The sequence below is a fragment of the Rhopilema esculentum genome, chromosome 14 (assembly GCF_057945365.1).
Source record: "Rhopilema esculentum isolate cy_ngs chromosome 14, ASM5794536v1, whole genome shotgun sequence".
NCBI classification, from domain to species: Eukaryota; Metazoa; Cnidaria; class Scyphozoa; order Rhizostomeae; family Rhizostomatidae; genus Rhopilema; species Rhopilema esculentum.
In genome coordinates this window covers 2191693-2212482 of record NC_142828.1, presented here as the reverse complement: position 1 = coordinate 2212482, position 20790 = coordinate 2191693, and the positions used below count along the sequence as shown (strand labels likewise).

General features: G+C 35.6%; 2 protein-coding genes across 4 annotated transcripts in view; both read left to right on the top strand.

Annotated features, from left to right (window-relative positions):
* The window catches only part of LOC135696092 (dynactin subunit 1), a 30170-nt gene extending 29689 nt beyond the window's left edge, over window positions 1–481 (top strand). For both annotated transcript variants that reach the window (XM_089112550.1, XM_089112551.1), the window contains exon 35: window positions 233–481. In XM_089112550.1, the coding sequence (XP_088968676.1) occupies window positions 233–373 (141 nt within the window). In that variant the 3' untranslated portion in view covers window positions 374–481. The remainder of the gene's footprint in view (window positions 1–232) is intronic.
* Window positions 482–4778: 4297 nt separating this feature from the next.
* Window positions 4779–20754, top strand: LOC135695928 (M-phase inducer phosphatase 1-B). 2 transcript variants are annotated; one of them, XM_065215155.2, is made up of 18 exons: window positions 4779–5187; window positions 6224–6321; window positions 7071–7128; window positions 8171–8215; window positions 8590–8623; window positions 9243–9425; window positions 10489–10662; window positions 11045–11113; window positions 11919–11999; window positions 12578–12627; window positions 13275–13335; window positions 15283–15355; window positions 15936–15973; window positions 16334–16399; window positions 16848–16946; window positions 17448–17575; window positions 18150–18267; window positions 19427–20754. In XM_065215155.2, exons 1-18 carry the CDS (start codon window positions 5039–5041, stop codon window positions 19556–19558), a joined length of 1656 nt encoding a protein of 551 aa, XP_065071227.2. In that variant the 5' UTR covers window positions 4779–5038; the 3' UTR covers window positions 19559–20754. The 2 variants fall into 2 exon arrangements, with proteins under 2 accessions (XP_065071227.2, XP_065071226.2); XM_065215154.2 differs by having other exon boundaries at window positions 4781–5187; window positions 9222–9425.
* The last annotated feature ends 36 nt before the right edge of the window (window positions 20755–20790 follow it).

Here is a 20790-nt window from a genome sequence, read left to right as displayed (position 1 = left end):
TTATTTCATATATTGCATAAATTCATAAATCACAGAGACTGAAAAAACTGCAATTTTTGTCGTTCTCTACAGAAAAAATTGTTTTTACTTTTATCAACTCAGTGATACTGCTCCTTTTGTAAGCTCTTGCTTGCTTCAATGGTCGCAATTAGATAATATATATGCCTAGATACGAACCACGTTCGAGAAGATTATTTGATAAATGCTCCCTTGATATTGTCTTTTTCTCAAGGTGATTGAAGAAAGATCTCGCCCAGTCCTCGTTGGCAGGTTGTCATTCCCTTCGAACGAGGCTGACACAAAGGCCACTCACCGGAAAGTCCTTCTAACACCGCAGCAATTCACGCAGCTGCACGCAGTAATGGCGAGATAACCGAGACTTGCTTTGTTGTTACAACAACGAGTACTGTATTTATTTAATTTGTTTTGAAAAATGTAACTAAAATTAGATGATCTTCAAACCATACCTTATGCCTTCTTATGGAATATGATTCTGCTTCCATTGCTTTCCCTGCCTCAGAATGCACAGAAATGATCTTCCTTTCGGTCCCTTCAACATCGCTTTTAAAAAACATTGCATTTTTAGATGTTTTGCAATCCATTTCTGGACACAGGAATTAATTAAAAGTGGCATGGCATAAGTAGAAAGCAGTTTTTAGCAATTAAAAAGCAATGTTTAGCATTGATCTTGAACCCTTTGAATCCATAAGCTTTTTCAAATTGAATTTCTTTTTGAAATATATCAAATGTATCAAAGATGAACGTTAAAATGCTACAGTTCTAACATAAAGAAGATTCAATTTACAAAATGTACGTTAGACGATAAATATTTCCACCCCAGTTTTTTAAGAGGTCGATTTACTAATCACTCGAAATCCGTTGAAAATTTTTTTGGGAGGGGGGTTGATCAGATCACTTTCGATATCTGCTCTTGCAAAGCAGCCCTGTTACGAAAAAAGCTGTTACGTTCACAAATATAAATCATAACATGGAAGCTTGTGTGACTGATGTTAAAGAATCATCGATTCCTTTAAAATGTTAGAATGTAAGAATTTTGTCATTAAGAATATATCTTTCATGGCATGGTATATCTCTAAGTTTTGGAAAATTAGTACTGGACGCTCATAATCGTCACAGTTCTTAATCGTTACAAAATCGTTAGAGTGTAGTTTTTCTCTAATTGGTGTTGACTGTTGTACAATCTCTAGACTTGGGCTTGTTGTAATAGTCGGGGAGCCCGGAGCACATTTTAAAGTGGGGGGCTCTAGAAAAGTAGGGGTGCTCCTTTCGTAGTATGCCACCATTATCTTTTAATGCCACAACCTTGAAATCATACTTAAGCGGAAAAGTAGGGGCTACAGCCCACCCAGCCCCCCCCCCTTTTGGGTCCGACATGCCTGATAAACTACTGATCTTTCAGGCTACAAATTTTCCTGTTTCGGTACCTTTGTTTGTTTGTTGCCTGTTCTTAATAACCAAATCAACGAACAGCCAACAGTACTGGAATAGGAAAAATTTATGATGCCAATCATTGTAGGTGAACCTGAGGATTTTTCTTGTTCAATAGCTGGGAATGGGGAAAAAGGATTGTTCTGTTATGGCATTAAGCAATGATTCAGTTTCGAAAAACATGACCTTGAGTCAATACCTAATGCTTTTTTCGCTTCCCTAGTCCTGGTACTAGGAAAAGTCTCACGTTTTGATACCATAGGAGGAACCTTCCACGAATAATTTTGCGATAACATATGGGCTCATATTCTCTTTTTCGACGAGAACCAGTAGATTGAAATTCAGGCTGGATGTTCTTATTTTATTTCAAATCAATTGGGTGCAAGCAGTGGAATTGCTAGCAATTGCGCTCTAGGGAGGTGTTCAGGCCTCGTTTGCCAACAAAAACAAAGTGAGTGAGATTTCCTTTATTTGCCGACATGAGTTTCATAAGTCACAGAAGAAGCATCCCTCTTTATTTTACATACACTGCTGGGACAAGCAAAGGGCCCATTAGAGCAAATGTTTCATTGGCTATTAGCAAGTTCATTCAATTTTATTTTCATCTTTTTCGCAAGAAGAATGGAGAATTAAGTATTAACTAGAATGGAAGGAGAGGAACAACCGTTAGCATTTCTACTCTTATCAATTCATGTAGCAGTTACACGTTATAGATTACTTTAACCTGTCAAGTGACAAATTTATTGCCGCCATGATGGATCACACACGTTGCTATGTGCATCCAAGACTAGGATGTAATCTATAGGCTACCACGTGGCCAACTTTTTCAAGGTTCAATGATAAGCAATTTGTGTATTGATGAGTTTTGGGAATTTTTAAGTTCGAATTATTAAACAGACTACTTTTTCGGGACAAAGACAAAAAAAGCAATTGGTATCGAGTCCTTAAGTTTTAAATTTGAGTCCGTGTTTGAAATATGGTAAAAGCTTCAACCTGGTAAAAAACAGTGCACTATTTCGGAGGGCCGTCGCAAGGCAGGCCTTGTTGGCAGGAGTGGGTGTCATCTACGATTTTACCTGATTAAAAAAATTTAACTGAAATTATTTAGTTGCTGATAGAAACCTTCGCAATACATTTTGTCACTCTAACTTCTATGGCATGTAATTCGGAACATCTATTTAAATTACCATAACAGACTTTCAAACCGGTTTAAGTAGATCATTATATGATTAGGGTGTAAACCCCACAACCCTGGTTATGACACTTTTTTGGTCCACGCAGATGGTTCATTGGACCCATGGGTTTATGGTCTAAAATGGACACCATGCCCTGTCATACAAAGTCAGGCTTAATGGCTATAGAAAATTTCTTTTTTGAAAATGCTTTAGGGAAAACTAACCTAAAGGCTAAAAAATGTCATTTGAGCAGAACTTACTGACTGCAAAAACTAAAGAAACAAATCAACACCTTATATTCGCCAAAAAAACACAGAACTAAAGTAGAAAATCTATTTCATAAAAATATGTTGCAATCGCTTTTGGCAATTATTTAATTGTTTTGATATTAAGATACTAGCCTACGTTTGAAAAAATTTGACAACAAGATACAAACAAAAATAATTCTTCAAAGTTTGCCAAGTACTTTATTACATTTAGTTAATTATTTTGAAAAAAAATTTCCTGTTACAATTTACTTACATTGATCGTTATTTAAATTCATCATATTGTATCGCACGCATTTTAGTATATTTATGGATACTTTATTACACGGCTATAAACCCTAATTCCACCAATCAATCCTTTCCTTGTGCTGCTTTTGTTATTATCCTTGTGCTTTCACACTTTGCAATGCAATATCATATCATCTTTATTTATGATTAATCTTTGCTACATATTTTTATTAGATATTGCATTCACTACTTTTCGATCATGGGTGGCACAAGATGCAGGGCTTCAGCCCCCCTCCCCCATTTTTTGCAAAAAAGTGTTTTTAAGAGAATAAAAAGAATAGAAAAAAATAGAAATAGAAGAAAAGAATACTGCGATAAATCCCTTTACAGTACTGCCTAATTTCAAAGGAATATTCTGAAATGTATTTCAAGCCAGTCTAGAGGGCGTGGTTGCAGAAATTCTCTGCTCGCTTCGCTCGCAAAAAACCTCCACTTTGGGTATATCTAAGGCCCCCGGCAATCTCTCGCCGCCCTTTCAGTGTACTGCTGCTAGCATAACAAGTGCTCAATGAAATTATAGGCATACAATATTGTGAAGCATTACAGTGTGTTTTTCAAAAGTTGATTTTTTAGTCTAATAATGCTATCAACTCGAGCCCCCTCACTTTGAATTTCTTAACGCCGCCCCTGTCGATGAGAGTATAGCAGCCTCGATACAAGGTTTCATACTTTTCCTGTAGAAAATTTAAGTATAAAATGCATGAAGTACAAAGTTGTATGTCTTTTTCTTTACTTCTAACGTAGGCGCGGACATGGAACCGTGGCCCCCTTTGACCTCCCTAAAATGGTAGTCACTTGTCTAAACAAAGCTCCACTTAAAAACAGCGAAATCTTATTGTACTGTAACCTACTTGAAATATATTTAAAATTTTCAAATGAAAACGCGCAGTTTTGAGATGAAATACCGTATTTACTCTAATATTCCCGCTTCTCTTTTATTCCCGTCTCTCTAATAATCCCGCTTGTATATCATAGATTGTAAGAATAATCCCGCCTTCCCAATAATCCCGCATGCGGGAATGAAACTTTTCATTGGCATTTGCTATTCTTTACACACTTTGTATGGGTTGAAAATCAAGGATTGAAACTTATGCTTGGAATGAATGGGCTAAATCACATGATAATGTCATAGACGGGAGAGGGCAGAGAGCTGTCTTATTTTGCAAGTTTATCAAACATCCGAGTCTCGCAGCATAAAAAGACCTTTGATTCTTTGACTCCGTACTACTGTCTATAAAGCACAATATCTGCTCTGTCTTGTCTGTGAAAATAAATATCCCACCCCCCATTTAATTTTAAGCCCCCATATGTGTTAAAATTGCATATTTTTTTCTCTGATTTGCCACAATCATGTTTAAGAGACTTTTTTGTTGAAACGGTATTCTCAAACTTTGCTTCAAGGCATTGAAAAAATAATCCCGCCTCTCCAATATACCCGCCTCTCGAATAATCCCGCCTTTTTCGTTAGGTTGAAACGCTAATCCCGCAGCGGGAATATTAGAGTAATTACGGTATATACTCTCGGCAAGATTTTTTGTGGGCCAAAGAACAAATGCCCCACAGCACTTAAAAGTCCCTTGAGACGCAGAAGTGCTGCGTGATGTGCGCGGCTCGCTGATTGGTTCGACGGTTTGAAAGATGGCGGCATAACCGATGCTGAATGGAACGGCGGGAAAAACAAGAAGGCATTTGTAGATAATTGTTTGTTTCGACTTTTAGGCTGTCTGAGAAGGCTTGCAAAGTTTACAATAACCGAATATTTGAAAACCTTCATTTGATACCCATTTAAAGGGCTTTGATTATTGCCTGGATCCAAGGAAGACCCTCCATTAACAGTTTTCAGTTGGAATCCTAGGCAGCATGGCACAAGAAAGGAAGGCCAAACCGAAAGGTCTTCACATTTCTTTGTCATCTCAGTGGAAGAATGAGCCAAGCATCGCAAATGATGGACAGCCTGCTATATCTCCGATGACAGAACTTGCCATAAATTTCAAGCAAAGTTGTAAAAGGTAAGTTAAGTTCTGTCCTCTACATTCAGTGAATACAAAGGAAAAATGTCTGCAACTTACTATGTAAATGTGAAAAATATACAAGGTGTTTTTGAAAATGAATAATTTCACTCCTAACAGCTCAGTCAACATATCAGCTTTTAAATATTTTCTCACTACCTTAGGTTTTTTCCCTTTTCAGTTTCAGTTTCATGTGTGACCCAAAATTACTTCGTTTGATGACACAGATCAGGCACCAACCTACTTAATTTGACAACGATAGCTGTATAATAAAAAAGAACCAAAATTGCATGCAAAAACTGGAAGAATAATTCAATCTTTGTCACAAAAGAGCAAGAAAAACCTTAGCATTTTGCAAATATGTTGAGATGCAAATTTAACTGACAGGACAAGAGCACAGCATCTGATCCATTTTTACAACCTCTATTTTTTGATGTTGATAAATCTAGTTTTTCTTCTTCAATTTATTTCAAAATATCTGTAAGTATATACTATCAGGGTCCATACTGGAACAAGTATAGGCCCTAGGGTGGGAATCCAGGTAACCAAGTTGAAAAACATGTATGATTTTGCGGACGCGTCAATGCGACCAACGGCACATTATCAGTTGCGACCTGCAAGCAGAATCATTTGAGCTGCTAGCAATGATGCCCATATATACATTACTATAGTATGATATATGAATTTCTTGATATTTTGGGTCACTAGAGGTGCGAGCACAAGAAGTCTAGCGTTGCTGCGAGCATATGCAAGTTTTCCAGCCTGGCCAGGTAAAACTGAGGCCAGATATAAGCCAATATAAATAAAAATACTACAAATACTACAATCAAAATACAATGGGAGATTCTTCATATACAACAGATATCTAAGGCATAAGTTGCATGGATTCAATCCTTGTATAGGCCACCCTAATTCTTGACAGGTCTCTGAAAGCCAATTGCAAGTATTAATGCTATCAACTTTTCTAAGTCTAATTAAATGGGTTTTTGTTTCTATCTTTGCTTTATGAATTGCATTTAATGGTCATGTTTTCTAGTTATTCATCAACCCCACGGAGAAGGTTATCGCTTACAGACATTCAAAATACTCCAACCCCAATAAAGTCACTTTCAAAAGCAGATTCTACAGAGTCAGGTAAGTTTTTGTTTGTAATGTCCAATTGGATTTTGGGCTCTTTAAGATGGATTGAAACTTCTTTTTATTAATGTTCTACTTGGTATTAACAAGCTGCTCATTAGCATATTTGCTCTATGCCAGCATTTAAAGGAGAACTGACACACAACGATAACAATGTCTTATTCTGTGCAAAATATGTCCCCAATTTCAAATCTGGTAGAATTTGCCTCATCATATTCACAGTTTTCCTGTATTTGTACTTTTATCTGACCATCACGGCTCAACCAGGAATCTGGAATTCTCTTTTGAAGCAAGATTATCATCACACCAACAACTTCAATGCAGATTAAAATGTCACAACAGAATAGGAAATAAAAGCAAGGTAGCAAAATACAAAAAAAATGCAAATTAAAGACAAATGGATCTCTGTTCCATCTTTATAATTCTGGATCAGCTAGTAGAAAAATAAAATGATAGAAATGAATAATTGAATGCTATATTGATGAAGAATAGTTTGCTTGGTTGTTTTTTGCCATCCAAAGTTAGGATGAACTTGGGCACACAGACAAAGCATGTAAAACAAAGATGTCTCAAACTGAATTGAAATTTCTTGATTTCCAAAAGTCTTTCTATCTATACTCTCATACCTTTTTAGATTCACTCTGCCTCTTTTATCAAACATCTGTCCAGTCAATTTTTTTTTTAAATTTTTTCTGTTGAATAAGAAGTTAATATAGATATTTATGATGCATTGTTATATTTTACAGGAATTTGTATGGACTTCAGCAATGATGTAATTGACTCTCCAACTTTGTGTGACATAAGGTAACATAATTCTGTTGAATAATGGGCAAAGTCCTATCTGTTTTAAAACTTTTTTCCAAGGGGGTAGGAGTATACCAAAGGTCTTCCTAAGAAGTTTTAGATGCTTTCTAGAATTTCATAATTTCAAAGCAAATCCACTAAAAGTTTATCTAATAGCTTGACATCAAATTATTTTATAATTTCTCTTGTTTGCCAGCCATTGTTCGAAAGGCATTTTTGAAAATTTTGCTCTGTTATCCATTTAAATTTTCTGAATACAATTTTACAACCACATTTATCAGCTTGCATTTCTTAAGGATACCTATGAGTTGGGATGATCTCTGTTGTTTTCAGTATGTATTTTATCCATTACTGACATAAATTCTAGTGAGATCAAAGTGGTTATAATACCCATATCCCTTGGTGTCACAGTTCATTCCATCAAGATAACACTTTTGAATGTTTCACAGCAGCAAAACACAATGCAATAGCAAATACCAAAGATAATGTCTAGTAGTCCATCTGTCAAAATAGAAAGACAATGATAATCTTTTCAATATAATATATACTTGTGAAAATGCTTGTCTGATGTATAGCTGTTTGAATAAACCACTGGTTTTTTATAAACCACTGAATTTTTTACAGAGTTTTGGAAGATGTTTCTTGAAAACAAAATTATTTGACAAAAATGATACATGCTTTTCAAAGAGCGAATATGCCCCCGAAAATGCCACCAGGATAATGCACATTAAGGACATTAAAAAATTCATTTAGGGAAAGTTAAAAAACAAGTTAAAAAGAAAAAGAGAAAATAGAATAGTCATTCAAAACTTGGTGTTGCAGGTTTGATAAGAATTATGCCTGCGTTTTAGGTGTATATGGAGGTGTCCGTGTGTAAAAGCATGCCTAATATTACTAGGACTGTAATGCCATATTTACGCACCCCCCATTTCTTTCAAGTGAATAAGTTCCAATTTCTATGTATGTATTAAATGAAAAAAAAGTGATGAAAAGTTTTGTTATAATTATAATTTGCCAAGGGTTTTTATGTCATATTTTTCAGGGCAAGATCAAAAAGATCATCTACTTCAGAATTTTCACTGAGGAGGCAAGTCAATTTATCTTTACAAAATATATTTTGCTGATATCTTGAGCTTAGTTCATCATTTTGTATTCAACTTCACTGATGGTCTTTTTGGATCGTTCCTCACAAAAGCTTATCGATACTCTAGGCCGTTCGGAGATTTGCTTCCATTTGTTTAGTCCATGGGTTTTTTATTCGATGTGGTATGCAAATTTCATCATAAAATTACCTTAGGGAAGCGATATTTTGCAAATGGTCAAACACTTTATTTTTGCAATTTCTAAAATGATGTACCCACCCAATTTCTAATCAAATTGATGATATTTGAATCATTGATTAATATAATCACAGAGAGAGCCGTGATTTACAATCTTGCTTGAATATTTGCATAATTTTAGGCGGGCCACTCTCCAGAGGTCAAATTCGATGCAGGTAAAGAAGCTTTTCTTATTTTCTTACTGCTTAATATTACTTTTCTTGAAGCACAAATGATATGAATAAAGTGTTAATTCTATTACCATAGCTACCAATGGATTTCCATTGGATTAAAAAGTTGTTTGTAGTTTTTGTCACTTAGATAAACAGGGACACATCTGCACTGCATTTTGATACATTATTGCTTTCCTAGACTATTTGTATAATTTCAAGATAAGTTTTAAATTTGGACCATATATCTGAAGAGCCACAGCTGTGCAAATCATTTTACATATTAGAGATTGGCTGTGGTATGACCTGTGAAAGATCTGAAGTTACCAAAATGGCCTGGTCCAAAAATTTCTGAACGAAAATCAAATCACATTATTCACAGGAAAGATCCCTTGCTCACGTAGCTACCTCCAAGCCTGATTGATATCCAAATGCTTTGAAAGGCTTTATGGTCAACATTTAGAAATTCGAAAATTTATTTTTGTTACATCATCACTCAATAAATCTATAGAATGAAATTAATACTAGAAAAGCTAGTACGTAATAAAGAATTTTAATTGAGTTGCAATGTAACTAAAAAGGATACTCTCTCTGCTCCTTCAAGGCAACCTCTTCATTTGCACAGCCACTTGCTTTCAAACTGAACGAAGAGGAGTTTTCACCAGTTAAGAAGGCAGACAAACATTGCCAGGATGATAAAGAGATTGCTTTAGAATTGGATGCAGTTGGTTTGCCTGACGAGCTAACCCTTATGCCTGATATTGATGACTCCACTCACAACAGATCAATCTCTGCACCCCCTGTGCTTGTAAGTGTGATTATACTGTTCTGAATTAAAATACCAGGCCGTTGGATCAAAGGTAGAGAAAAGTCATAAATATAATTGATAGAATGGGAACTGTTTTCGTTAATATTTCAACTCAGTCACATCCATAAAATTTTTCTTGTTCTTCTTATAGATTCAGCAAAGTTATAGAGGATAGTTATTGCACAATAACTCTGTATTTAGATATGAACATAACTAGAAAGTGACATGAGTTCTCAGTCTTATGAACATCAGAGATTCTGATTTATCATAATGCTGTCCCCAGGATTTAATCGCAGATTCTTTTGCTCCATTCTTTGGGCTCACTAAAATTACACAACGAATACATCTTTTGTATCTTATTACTATTTTTCTTTACAATGCCATTAATTTAGCAGCTCAAATCTCTTTATTTCTCAGTCTCTTGGTCGGTCTCTTCATTTTATTGTTTTTTCGGCCCACAGTAGACCAACGTTTTCAACTTGTGACGTATTTCGGTATCAATTGTATGATTCTTTTGCCAATGATAAGAAATGGTAGTAGGCCTGATAGAACAATGCACGTGATTCCAACTCTATGCTTTAATGTGGAAATTTTGCAGTGTCATGGATATTTACATTCGCATGAGTTTGACTTTAAGAATAAAGGTTTATTATCAAACTTTTAAAAATCAAAAAATGATTTTCAAAAATGTAAACATTTTAAAACCTATAAAACAATTCGTCTGACACTCGTCAGCGTATAAGACGTCAGAATAACGAAGGAAAAGTTTTGATTATCATTCTCACATTTTGTTTTATGTGTCAGTATGTTTTAAAATGTTTGCTTTTTTTCAAAACCATTTTTAACTTCATTTTTTTATCTTTAATACGATTAGATTAACCAACATTGTTTCTGTTACTGCAAATTACCGTTATGTTTTTAATTATATCTTTTGTTAACGACCCATGCTAGATTAATAAATACATACTTTTTCTTGGGTCGTGTACATTACTGTGCTCTTCTTTTGTAGTAAATGAATGAAATTAAATTAAATTAGAAATAAGGCTTCTCATTTCTCTTGTAGGACTCGATAGATACATATTGTGTAAATATAGTTGGAAGATCAACATCGCCTGCGAGTTCTGATGGTTTTGACTTCATTGAGGACGATGAGAACTCAAATGATGGTAGTATACCTAAAGGGATGTCCAATTTGATTAGTGGCAAGATCTTGAACAAGGAAAATGAGTCAAGAAAGGTAGGTCAATTTGATCAAAAAATGGCTGTTGATGAGAAGCAAATAATAGAAGCGAATTTTGTAATCACAGGAAACAACGACGAACTGTCTAATTCGATCGTTATATTCTTTCCTCATCTGTAATGAGCGGTTGTCTTTAATTGTTAGAAAACTGATTTGCTGAAACACTTCCTCCGAAGTCAGCTAGACAATCATTGATAAATTTCCTGCAGAACGGAACCTTGTGCACCTGCTGCCATTCAGTCGCATGGTCGGGGGGGGGGGGGGGGGGGTGGGTGGTGGGTGTATCATGCTCTGCCCGAGACATATTCTTATCATGATGGGTTATCGTGCCTTGCCCGTTAATGTTGTTATAAATTCTTCAATCTGTTCTTGTTAACAGACCAGAAAAGTGTCTCAGGAAGACAAGGAGAATGTTTTCCCTTTAACACAGAATGTCATTCCTGAAAATGTAAGTCAAATTGATTACTTTGTTTATTTAAATTTTTGACAGTTCAAGGCATTTGTGATTAAACAGAATTTGTTCATTCGTGTGCTTATTCTGGTCAGATTGTAAATTTGTAATTAACATTACTCATCGAATCAATTGAAAACTCAGTCAACTTTAGGCTTGATTTTATTCCCATCCAAAAGGTCAAGTTTTACTGCTTTTGATTTCACTGCTTTTAATGCACAAATCGAAAATTTTTCTGAAAGAGCAATCAAAATAAAGGCAAGTTTTCCTGTTATTCCTACAAAAGAAGAAGGTGCACGATCTCTTATTGAACTCTCATTTTTGATATAAAAACTTATCTTGATTAATTTATAACATTGTTATGACTTCAAAAACAAAAAGCTGTTGTTAAAATAGGCTCCTTAGGGAAATCTTAATCTACAATAGAGTCTATAGGGAAATTAATATAAAAAATAGGGTCTGTAGGGAATTAATCTCTGTATGGAAACAGATCTAGAAGTTGATGAAAGGTTCTGTTGTCCCATTTTCCCACCCCCAAAACAACCGTCGAATCCATGATAGCTGCCATCGACTTCAAAAACTTGTATGGTAATGAAGAAACTGAATCTAAGTTGTAAAATCTAGGGGCATTCGATAAGAATCGTAAATATCACTAAATTTTCTTGATATATATTGGTTTCTTCAAAATTGTGATGTTAGATAGATCAAATTAATGTAAATAGAGAATTGTTAATTTTTATTTTGATCTAAAGAGTGTTTTGCAATGTCAGTGCAATGACGGTTTGAAATTATACTCATTTAGAAACCTGTTGATGACCATTTCAAACGACCCAGCCAACTTATTCGAAGGATTCAAAAGCGATCAGTTTCTTTCTCCGTAAAGGTATTGCTTGATTCCATTTTGGTTTCTATCTTTCTTGATTACCTTTCAACACTAAACAACTATAACGACTGCTTTGTTGATTTCTGATCCACATTCGTGGTTATATTTGCTTTGATGTGTAGAACAGAATGGTTCTAAGCTGCAACTCTGAGTTTTGCGCTAAATCTGCCCGAAGACCGAATACAGTTGCCACTTATAACCTTCCTGTTATACAAATGAATTCGTGCTCTGACTTCACGGCATTGAACACTTTGTGACAGACCAGAGAACAGTAATTTTTTTGTGGTTGCACAGATAATAATATACCACATCATAAGTATTTAATTAGGTCCCGAAATAAAATTTGCTTTCATTCGCTGTAAAATGTAGCAAAAACAGTGTCCATCTTACCAGCTTGATCGAGCTCCCTTCTTTATGGTAGTTGTAAGGTTACTCATATAGGCCTAAAATGCAATCGGCTCTTTTTACTTGAAGCCCTTACCACTGAGTACCATCCGATTAATACCTGCTTTTCCTAGAATGAGTGTCATAGGCTCTTAGTAAATGTAGTATTTTTTAACTGTTGTTCATTTTTCTAGCGCCCTGAATCTCAAATGGACTTTAGTCCGATTTCCAGCAAAAGAACGAAGTGAGTTGAATTAGATTCTTGCTTTTTAGGGAGTTTATCAAAGTATAAATACGACCAGAGGTTTAATAAAAAAAATTTGTGACCCCTATATACGCTTTGATGTATAGAACAGTGCGCTTCTAAGTCGTAACTCCGAGTTTAACGCTTAATCCAATGGTCAGGCCACTGTTTAAGACCAATATTTTTATATTTTACGACTCCAATCGTTATTGTGACTCCAATCGAAATTGAGGCCTTGGATCGTCCCATATTGTGGGTATGTCTACTTGCTTTAGACCTTAGTGACTGTAACATTGCATTTTAAGTGTGGTTGGTATCCGTAAGAACCCAACTTTCCGATATCATTAGTATTTTTTGCTCAATTTTTTCAGTAAAATAATCAATTTGTCAAAGAAGCATTGTCTCTCAAATATTGGAATGCCAGATGAGTTTTCTTTTTGTCACTGGATGTGTCGAGGTGCCGAGGTACCCGCAATAGCACCCCTGTATTTGCCTATTGTTCTTCTAATTCGGAGACAAACTCAAAAAAAATGAAGAAAAACTTTTACTAGAGCTTGTGTTTCTCTTTCCACACACGCAATATTATTGCACTTATCTTATGATACTTAGTGTTGCCTAGATTCCACTTTTACTGCTCTCCTTTGCAGGATTCGGAGTCAGTCTCTGTACAATGCAGATGAGCAATTGAAGAAACCTTTATTTTCGCAGGTAATATTTATTCCAATGGCAATACTTTTATATTTTTGTTATTCCTATGCTAGCACACCCTCTCGTCCTAACTCTTTTATTTTCTATTTTGCTGACATTTCCCTCTTCTTTCTTTTGTCTTTAGATTTCATTTCGTTTTTTCCTTTTTCACTTTCAAAATCTTTCACTTAATCATTCACTTCAATGCCTATTTCTTCATCTCCCTTCTCTGATTAGCCTTCTCCTGGTTCTTCTTTGCCAGGATCTCCCATCATCCTTTCAATATTCTTCCTTGCTCCTTTAATGTTCCTCTTCTTTGTATTTTTTGTTCACCTTCACCTTGTTTTTCTTCCTTTTAGCCTCACATTTCTTCCCTTTTACCTTCATTTACTCATCCTTTTAACAGTCTTATTCGCGTTTATTCTTCTTTTTGCTGGGACTCTTTACCGGAAAAGCGAGAATCATCCTCTTCCTTCAAAACCTCTGTCGGTTCCTAAACCAGGGCACTGATAAGATTCCTTATTAGACCAAAGTGGTACATTCTGCACTATTCAATATTGAAAATAAACAAATTTGATATTAATACTTGCATGGCTACATGTCATAGAACTGTGGTTTGAATCAACTTTCTAAGCAGAATTAATCCTTAATAGTGTTCTAAAGTGTGACGTCACCAAAAACCAATTTTTAGAATCTTTGAATTTTTGCCACATAACATAAAAGATCACCATGAAATAATTTCAAATATGCCAAATTAGTCAAATATGTCTAAAATCGGTTGAGATATTGCCAATGAAAGATTTGAAGTTTGCTAACGAATCACTGTTATTTTGGCTCTGTTCATATAGTTATGAACAAAAACAAACAAAATCAGATGATTGAAGGGGAAAGAGCCAAGACACATGTGGCCATATATCGGCCGCCAATTCGTCACACATTTGACTGATTTTGCACATTTAGAGGTATTTCTTTATGTTCTTTCAGGCTACGAGACCCGAATTCAAAAGTTCTAAAAGCAGATTTTTGTGACGTCATCACTTTAAAACTCAGATATAGAGTACCGAATGTGACGTCATCAAAAATCAATTTTTGGAATTTTTTGATTTCGACCACATAATCTGAAGGAATGGCATAAAAAACTTCTCAATATGCAAAATCAGTTAGATACATTCAAAATTGGGCGAGATATGGCTAATGAAAGACTTCAGGTTTGCTAACTGATTACTGTTACCAAGACGAAATTACAGAGATTTGGTGGGGCAAGAGCCTCTGATCATGTGGCCATATCTCCTCCAATTTGTAACACATTGTACTGATTATGCATAGTTAGAGATATTTCCTGATGCTCTTTCAGGTTATGGGATCAAAAATGAAACATTCTAAAAACAATAAAAACAAATTTTTGTAACGTCATCACTTCGGTACTCTATTAGTTTTCTGCCATTCCATGCTGTGAAGACGTAAAACAAGAGCACTGCCTTATATTAGAAACGTAGGCTCTTTCAAAGGATGCTCTGTCAAAAGCATACAGGACTGTTAGATTTCTGAAAAATTGTCTTCAAATTAGCGTTACATTACTTTTTTGGTTATCCTATGCAACAAGCGTATGTTTGCAAAAAGTTTGTGATTATTGTTGTGTCAAGTTGTAGAGTGGGAATTACCCAGTGGAGTGGGGATTACCCGATGGAGTGGGGATTACCCTACGCGGAGCTTTGAATCAGGGACGGATTTATAAGGGGGTGCGAGAGGTGCGACACCACCCCCCCCCCAATATTGGTGTTTTTTTGAGTAAATTTTGCTTCGATTTGATAAAAAACACTTTTTGATAGTCAGTTGTAACAAAATGATGCAAAAATTACTTAATTTACATACCCTGCTTAGTATACACCATGAAATTATGATATTTTTTGTCTACAAGGGTTAGGAAATCAATTCGTTGATAATTTTCTTATATTTTGCATTCTACAGCACCACCCGATGCCAAGGCTAGCTCGATCGCTGTCTGTTGAAAGTCCAAGCAAACATAAAGAAGACATTTTTGGTATGGAGTTTATATTTTGTATTTTAGCATAAAGATAAACCTTTATCCGTGTATTTAAGCTTTACCCATGTTGTGTATTTTGTCCTTGCTGCATTTTTTGCTGTCCCGTAAACTGTCAATACGTTCAGTCCTGGTCATTACTGAATAGTGTCTCAAAAACTGTTTTTTGCAAATCGTAGCCTAAACTTTAAACAGATAAAAATATTTGATTCATATATCCCAACAACCTATCTATTTTTAAAATTGTCTGGCCTGCTATCTAGTTGCAACTGTAGATTTTATAGAAGTTGAAGCAGGTGCTATTTTAAAAAGATGTCTGTTGAGAATCCGTTTTGTTTCCTTTTCAAAAACGATAAGTGAATTCCAGAATCATTTGGCAAAATAAGCTATGACGAGAATATAAAGTGACATTGGAATGTTACCTGCCACGCCTAGCATTGAACTTTTTGTGCCAGTATATACTTTTTATTTCTCGATGATAAGACTAGAAAAGAGAAAATTGTTCTTACATGATCCTGTATAAATCTTGCTTTGAAACATCTGGAGACAATGTTTATATGCATCATCCAATTTCCTCCAGGTTGTGATGACAAAAACTTAATCGGTGACAAATCGAAGGTGGGTAGAAAATTTGTAAGAAGCTTTAAGAGATCTTCATCCGATGTCAGAAATTTGGAACATCGTTAGCATATGTTTGAACGCAAAGAAATATGATAGTGGATTTGTTTACTCCTGCCTGGCTGTGTTGTTAAATGATATTTATTATCATTTAGATGATGTAATGTTATGATACAATTCAGAGTTTTATGTTGCTATCCCTTTCTTTATGTTACTTTTCTTTAATTATTTAAGCAGATAATTTTAGTAGCAAAGATGAGTTCGAAAAGCCCAGAAAGTTATTAAAATTCTGACCTATCTTAAATTGTATTATAAAAACGTGTTTTACACTCCCTTGATTCCCTGTTCATTCTTTTGCAGCCATGCTGTTTGCCGTTACTTGAAAAGGGACAGCATCCAGATCTCAAGTCAATTTCACCTGCAACGGTATAATGCGTTTGTGCATGTGTCTGAAAAGATTTGTCTAAATCCGCGCCTTGAATCATCACAAATATCGCTTGATCATGATATGTTTTATTTCAAAACGAACTTTTGTTTTCCATCTGCACAACCTACATCATGTTACGATTATTTCGATTTTTGTCACGTATAGGATAAGGGCTATTCAATTTTGTTAGGTTTTTTCAAAACAATCTTACGGTGCATCTATTCCTGCTTGGCTTGCATCATGTAAGATGAACACCATGTGATTTTTGTTGTGTTTTATGGAACTATGTGACAATTTTCCTGATTTTTTTAGTTTTTCGGGGATAGCATAAACGCTATGCCATTATTGTAAAGAGAAGCAAATCAACTTACTTTATAGTTCGACTCCTTTTCTCTAAACTTTTCGAACTCTTGCATAGAAACTCTGATACATAATAATCAATTTTAGCTATGCAAGGTTTTGGATGGAGAGTATAGCGGAATTTTAGACGAAGCTATAATTGTCGATTGCCGATATCCGTATGAGTTCAAAGGTGGTCATATCAAGGTTTGTTCTCTTTGCACCAATTCTTGAATCATTTAGGTATGGAAAAGCATATAGAAAAGTAACAACTGTGGCATATGAACTGAACAGCTTCACATCACTTCTCTCCAATGTGATCTCTTGCAGTTGTCACGCCCCCTTTTCTCGAGTTGAGCGTTGTACAATAACAAAAAACAACAATTCTTTGATTCAAGGCACAATATGAATATTTCATCAAAGTGTTGGCTCTATTCATATTACTTCCAAATGTTGCGTCTAGTAAGTGGCAGCAATAGCATGTTAGATCAATCCAAGTGTTGCAATAGGGTACAGGTTCCTGCCCTGTCGCTAACTTTGACATAATCCCGACTTCTCTTCATTACCTTTCTTTTATAGGGATTACCGTTTTATGACCTGATAGACTTGAATTTGCTATTGTCTTTCAAGGGTGCTGTTGTCTTTCAATCCGCCCTTTGAAAAGTTTGATTATATCATGTTTTTTTACTGGTTTTTTGTTTTGTGCAGACTGCAATCAATATCTACACGAAGGAAGAGATGGTAGAGCAGTTTTTACAGAAATTGAAGTCTCAGCCAAGCAAAAGAACTGCGATCATATTTCATTGTGAATTCTCGTCGAAGAGAGGTCCAACACTGTAAGTATACTTTTTGTTTTTGTTTATAATAGATTGGATGTTGTTTGTCAATGCTGAGAAACTCGTGTGCGTTTTGCGAGGAGACAACCTTTCTTTTGAAGAAGCTGTGATACAAATATAAGATGGGTTTTTTATTGGCATCATGTCAGCATATAAATTCTATATACAAGCTTTGATATTTCAATATAAGGTCCGACTCAGTTGAGACGAACCTGTTGTAAGGGATGATAAGCATTTGCCTGTTAAATGTAGCTCGATTTAGCACAAATCCCAAGCCTATGCTCAACGTTTTTCTTATGCAATGTTTTTGTATTCTTACTCAAAGGTCTTATGCATTTTATAAGAATTATCTTTTTTCCAAGAAACAAGCCTTCTTGGTAGCATTAACTATTAACTATCATGCTGGCTGCCTTCTAATTGAAGAACTGGGTATTTCCGACCATGTGACAAATCTACCTCTAGGGCAGTGAGGGCAAAGGCCCCCTTTCATGGCAAAGGCCATGAATTCGTAATAACAAAAGCTGTAATAACAATTTCCGGTTATGTCACTGATTTTTGTTTAATCTCTTTTCAGGTGCCGGTTTTTGCGCAACAAAGACAGGGACATACACAGGACGTGTTATCCAACCTTGTTTTATCCTGAGCTGTATATTTTGGAAGGTGGCTATAGAGATTTCTTTAATGAAAAGAAGGTAAGGAATTCACCATGCCAACCATGTTCAGTTTGAAGGGGTGCTTAATTTGTTACTGGGTGTCCTTTGATATCACATTGACTCTATTAAACACTCTATCTCGACCTCTTTAGACCTTCAATGCCTGCCAAAAATACTTGAAACACCAAGCAATTTACGTTGCATTTTATATCTTTCATTACTTTTCGGAAAAAAATACTACTTCCGCCCCCTTCCCCCTAGAACAATGTTGATAGTTTATTTAAAAATCACAATAGAATCCCAAAATTGTTCTTTCTTAGCCCCTTACCCGTTTTGTAGTAAACCATCATTGTTCTCTGGAGGAGAGGGGGATGGCTGAATTTGACCTTGCAAACTGACGTCAGTGTTCCAAGACTTTTGGCACGCATTGTACCTACAATCTAATTCTAGCTTTGCTCTGTTTTTTCAAAATATAAGATGCCGTTTCACAGCACTTTCTATTTCGTACATAGCAATAGGTATTAAGTTTTGTTAACAAGCTCAAAACTTGCTCATTGCGGCATTTCTGTTAAAGTCCCAGTGTGCTCTTTCGACAAGCTTTGGTGTGCTTGTCTCCCACAATTATCTTTCGATTCCCTGTTACCATACATTTTGAATTATGATTTTTCAGTTTATATATCTTCAAATACTTAACGACGTCTCTAGCCTAGAAATATTATTCAATCGCTTCAAGATTTTAATTATGTGCAATATTGACGAAGCTATTGGTCCCCTTCATCAATTTTGCCTTATCAGCACATGCGCACGATAGATCTTCATCATATCCGTGTTTAGCATCTTGAAATGTCAATGGGTTGACTACCTCAGCCAGTACTTTTTTTTGGATTTAGTCTTGCTTTCAGGTAGCAAAATGTCAGCATAAAAATTCAGCCTGTCGTTGAATACGGAGTGTTCTTTGAGAGCGTATGATGCAGTGTCAGCTGAGCACCTGCCATAAACTCTATTAGAAGCTCGTGGTAGAAACAAGCATTCCTTCATGACCCATTGTTGTTTTTGAATGACTGTTAAAATACATATATTGTTAATATTTCATGATCAGGTTGATAATTCCTCTGTTCAATGCTTTTTAATTCCCCGTTAAGTTTTTGTTATGATTCAAATTAGAATCGTTTTTGAATATCACGATTCTCTTTCTTAGGAGTATTGTGAACCGCAAGCCTACCTTAAGATGGTTGATGAAAAGTTTTCTCAGGATTTAAAACATTTCACCAAGAGATCAAAATCATGGAGCGGAGAGAACAGTCGGATGAGATGTGGCTTGAGATACTGATTTGTGTAATTACCAATCGATTGTAAATGGAACCAAACAGGGCTTGATTAAATAAACCTTTTGCCAGATTAATATGCTCCCTACATTAATTTTGGTTTGAGCATCTTTCGATAACTGCCGATTGGGATCCAAAAATCCACCTCGTAACAGCGTTATTCCCAGGCTTCCAAACTGTTGACTTTAAGAATAGTTTTGAACACTGTGCATAGAGTTGTACGATGTTTTTCTTTTACTGTTAAAAGTGAATCACCCTGTAACGTGTTCTGACAGACACAATGGCGCCCTTTTAATTTCTTAAAATTGAAGATAATCGAAGATGCTCACTGACGTCATTTTTAGAATCCAACCGTTGTTCTTTCATGTATTGCGGTTGGTTTTGAAAACAAGTTGTTCTGTGCCGTGGGCGACAACTCTCCCCCCCCCCCCCCCCCCCCCGCTGTTTCCTTTTATTAAAGAGGGTTTTATGTCACTGTCGTCATATAAGAGCGCAGAATTTGTTTCTTTCTCCCGCTGTTCAGTATGATGCTCTTTGATAGCACATTTTATTCACCACTTCAATGCCAGTCATTGGTCATTACCCCCAAACGCAAACTTGAAAGATGGTTGCTTTGATTAATGTACTATGCTCAACTGCTCAACTTCAAGATAAGGCTTACTTACTGTACATTGTACTGTACATTTTTATGTAACGGATTACACGGAAGAATTTTTAACAGCTAGGGAATGACAACGTTTTGCCAAGATCATTTCATCTGACATAGCCAATACCTGACCGGGACCCTTTTTCCTCCCAACTGTGACCTAAATTTAAACTGGGCGTCATTTTTTCATATTTCCCGATAAAGTATAATTATTTTTCTCGTATACTTAGACTATCTGTCTCTTTTTAATGCTTTATTTTGTTTTAATTCTGGCCCGCGCAGGGCAACCATGTGTAAGCCGTTTTTTCAAGTGCATCGTTGTAAAATGGCGTATCGCTCACTACATTCTGTCTTAAATTAATTCAGCTACATGAAATGACGTATTTGGCTTAATGTAAATACATGTGCTGGCACATTTAAGCCTTTCTTCGTTTTTAGTTGACTAGTAGAGTGCAGTAGCATTTATGTACAAATTCGCATTTAAATACATTGCATTGCTGTAGAGGAAGAGTAAATTGGTGAGAAACCCCTCCGTGGAATCCCCCTGTCGAGCCTAATTTATTTTGTTTGCTTATAAGATATTCTTTCACT

Excerpts from the sequence above, each read along its gene's own strand:
- LOC135695928 (XM_065215154.2), top strand. The coding sequence starts at position 5,039 with ATGGCACAAGAAAGGAAGGCCAAACCGAAAGGTCTTCACATTTCTTTG. Across the intron at positions 8,624-9,221 it reads AGAGGTCAAATTCGATGCAG|GCAACCTCTTCATTTGCACA; the intron begins GTAAAGAAGCTT and ends TGCTCCTTCAAG. Across the intron at positions 13,336-15,282 it reads AGAAACCTTTATTTTCGCAG|CACCACCCGATGCCAAGGCT; the intron begins GTAATATTTATT and ends TGCATTCTACAG.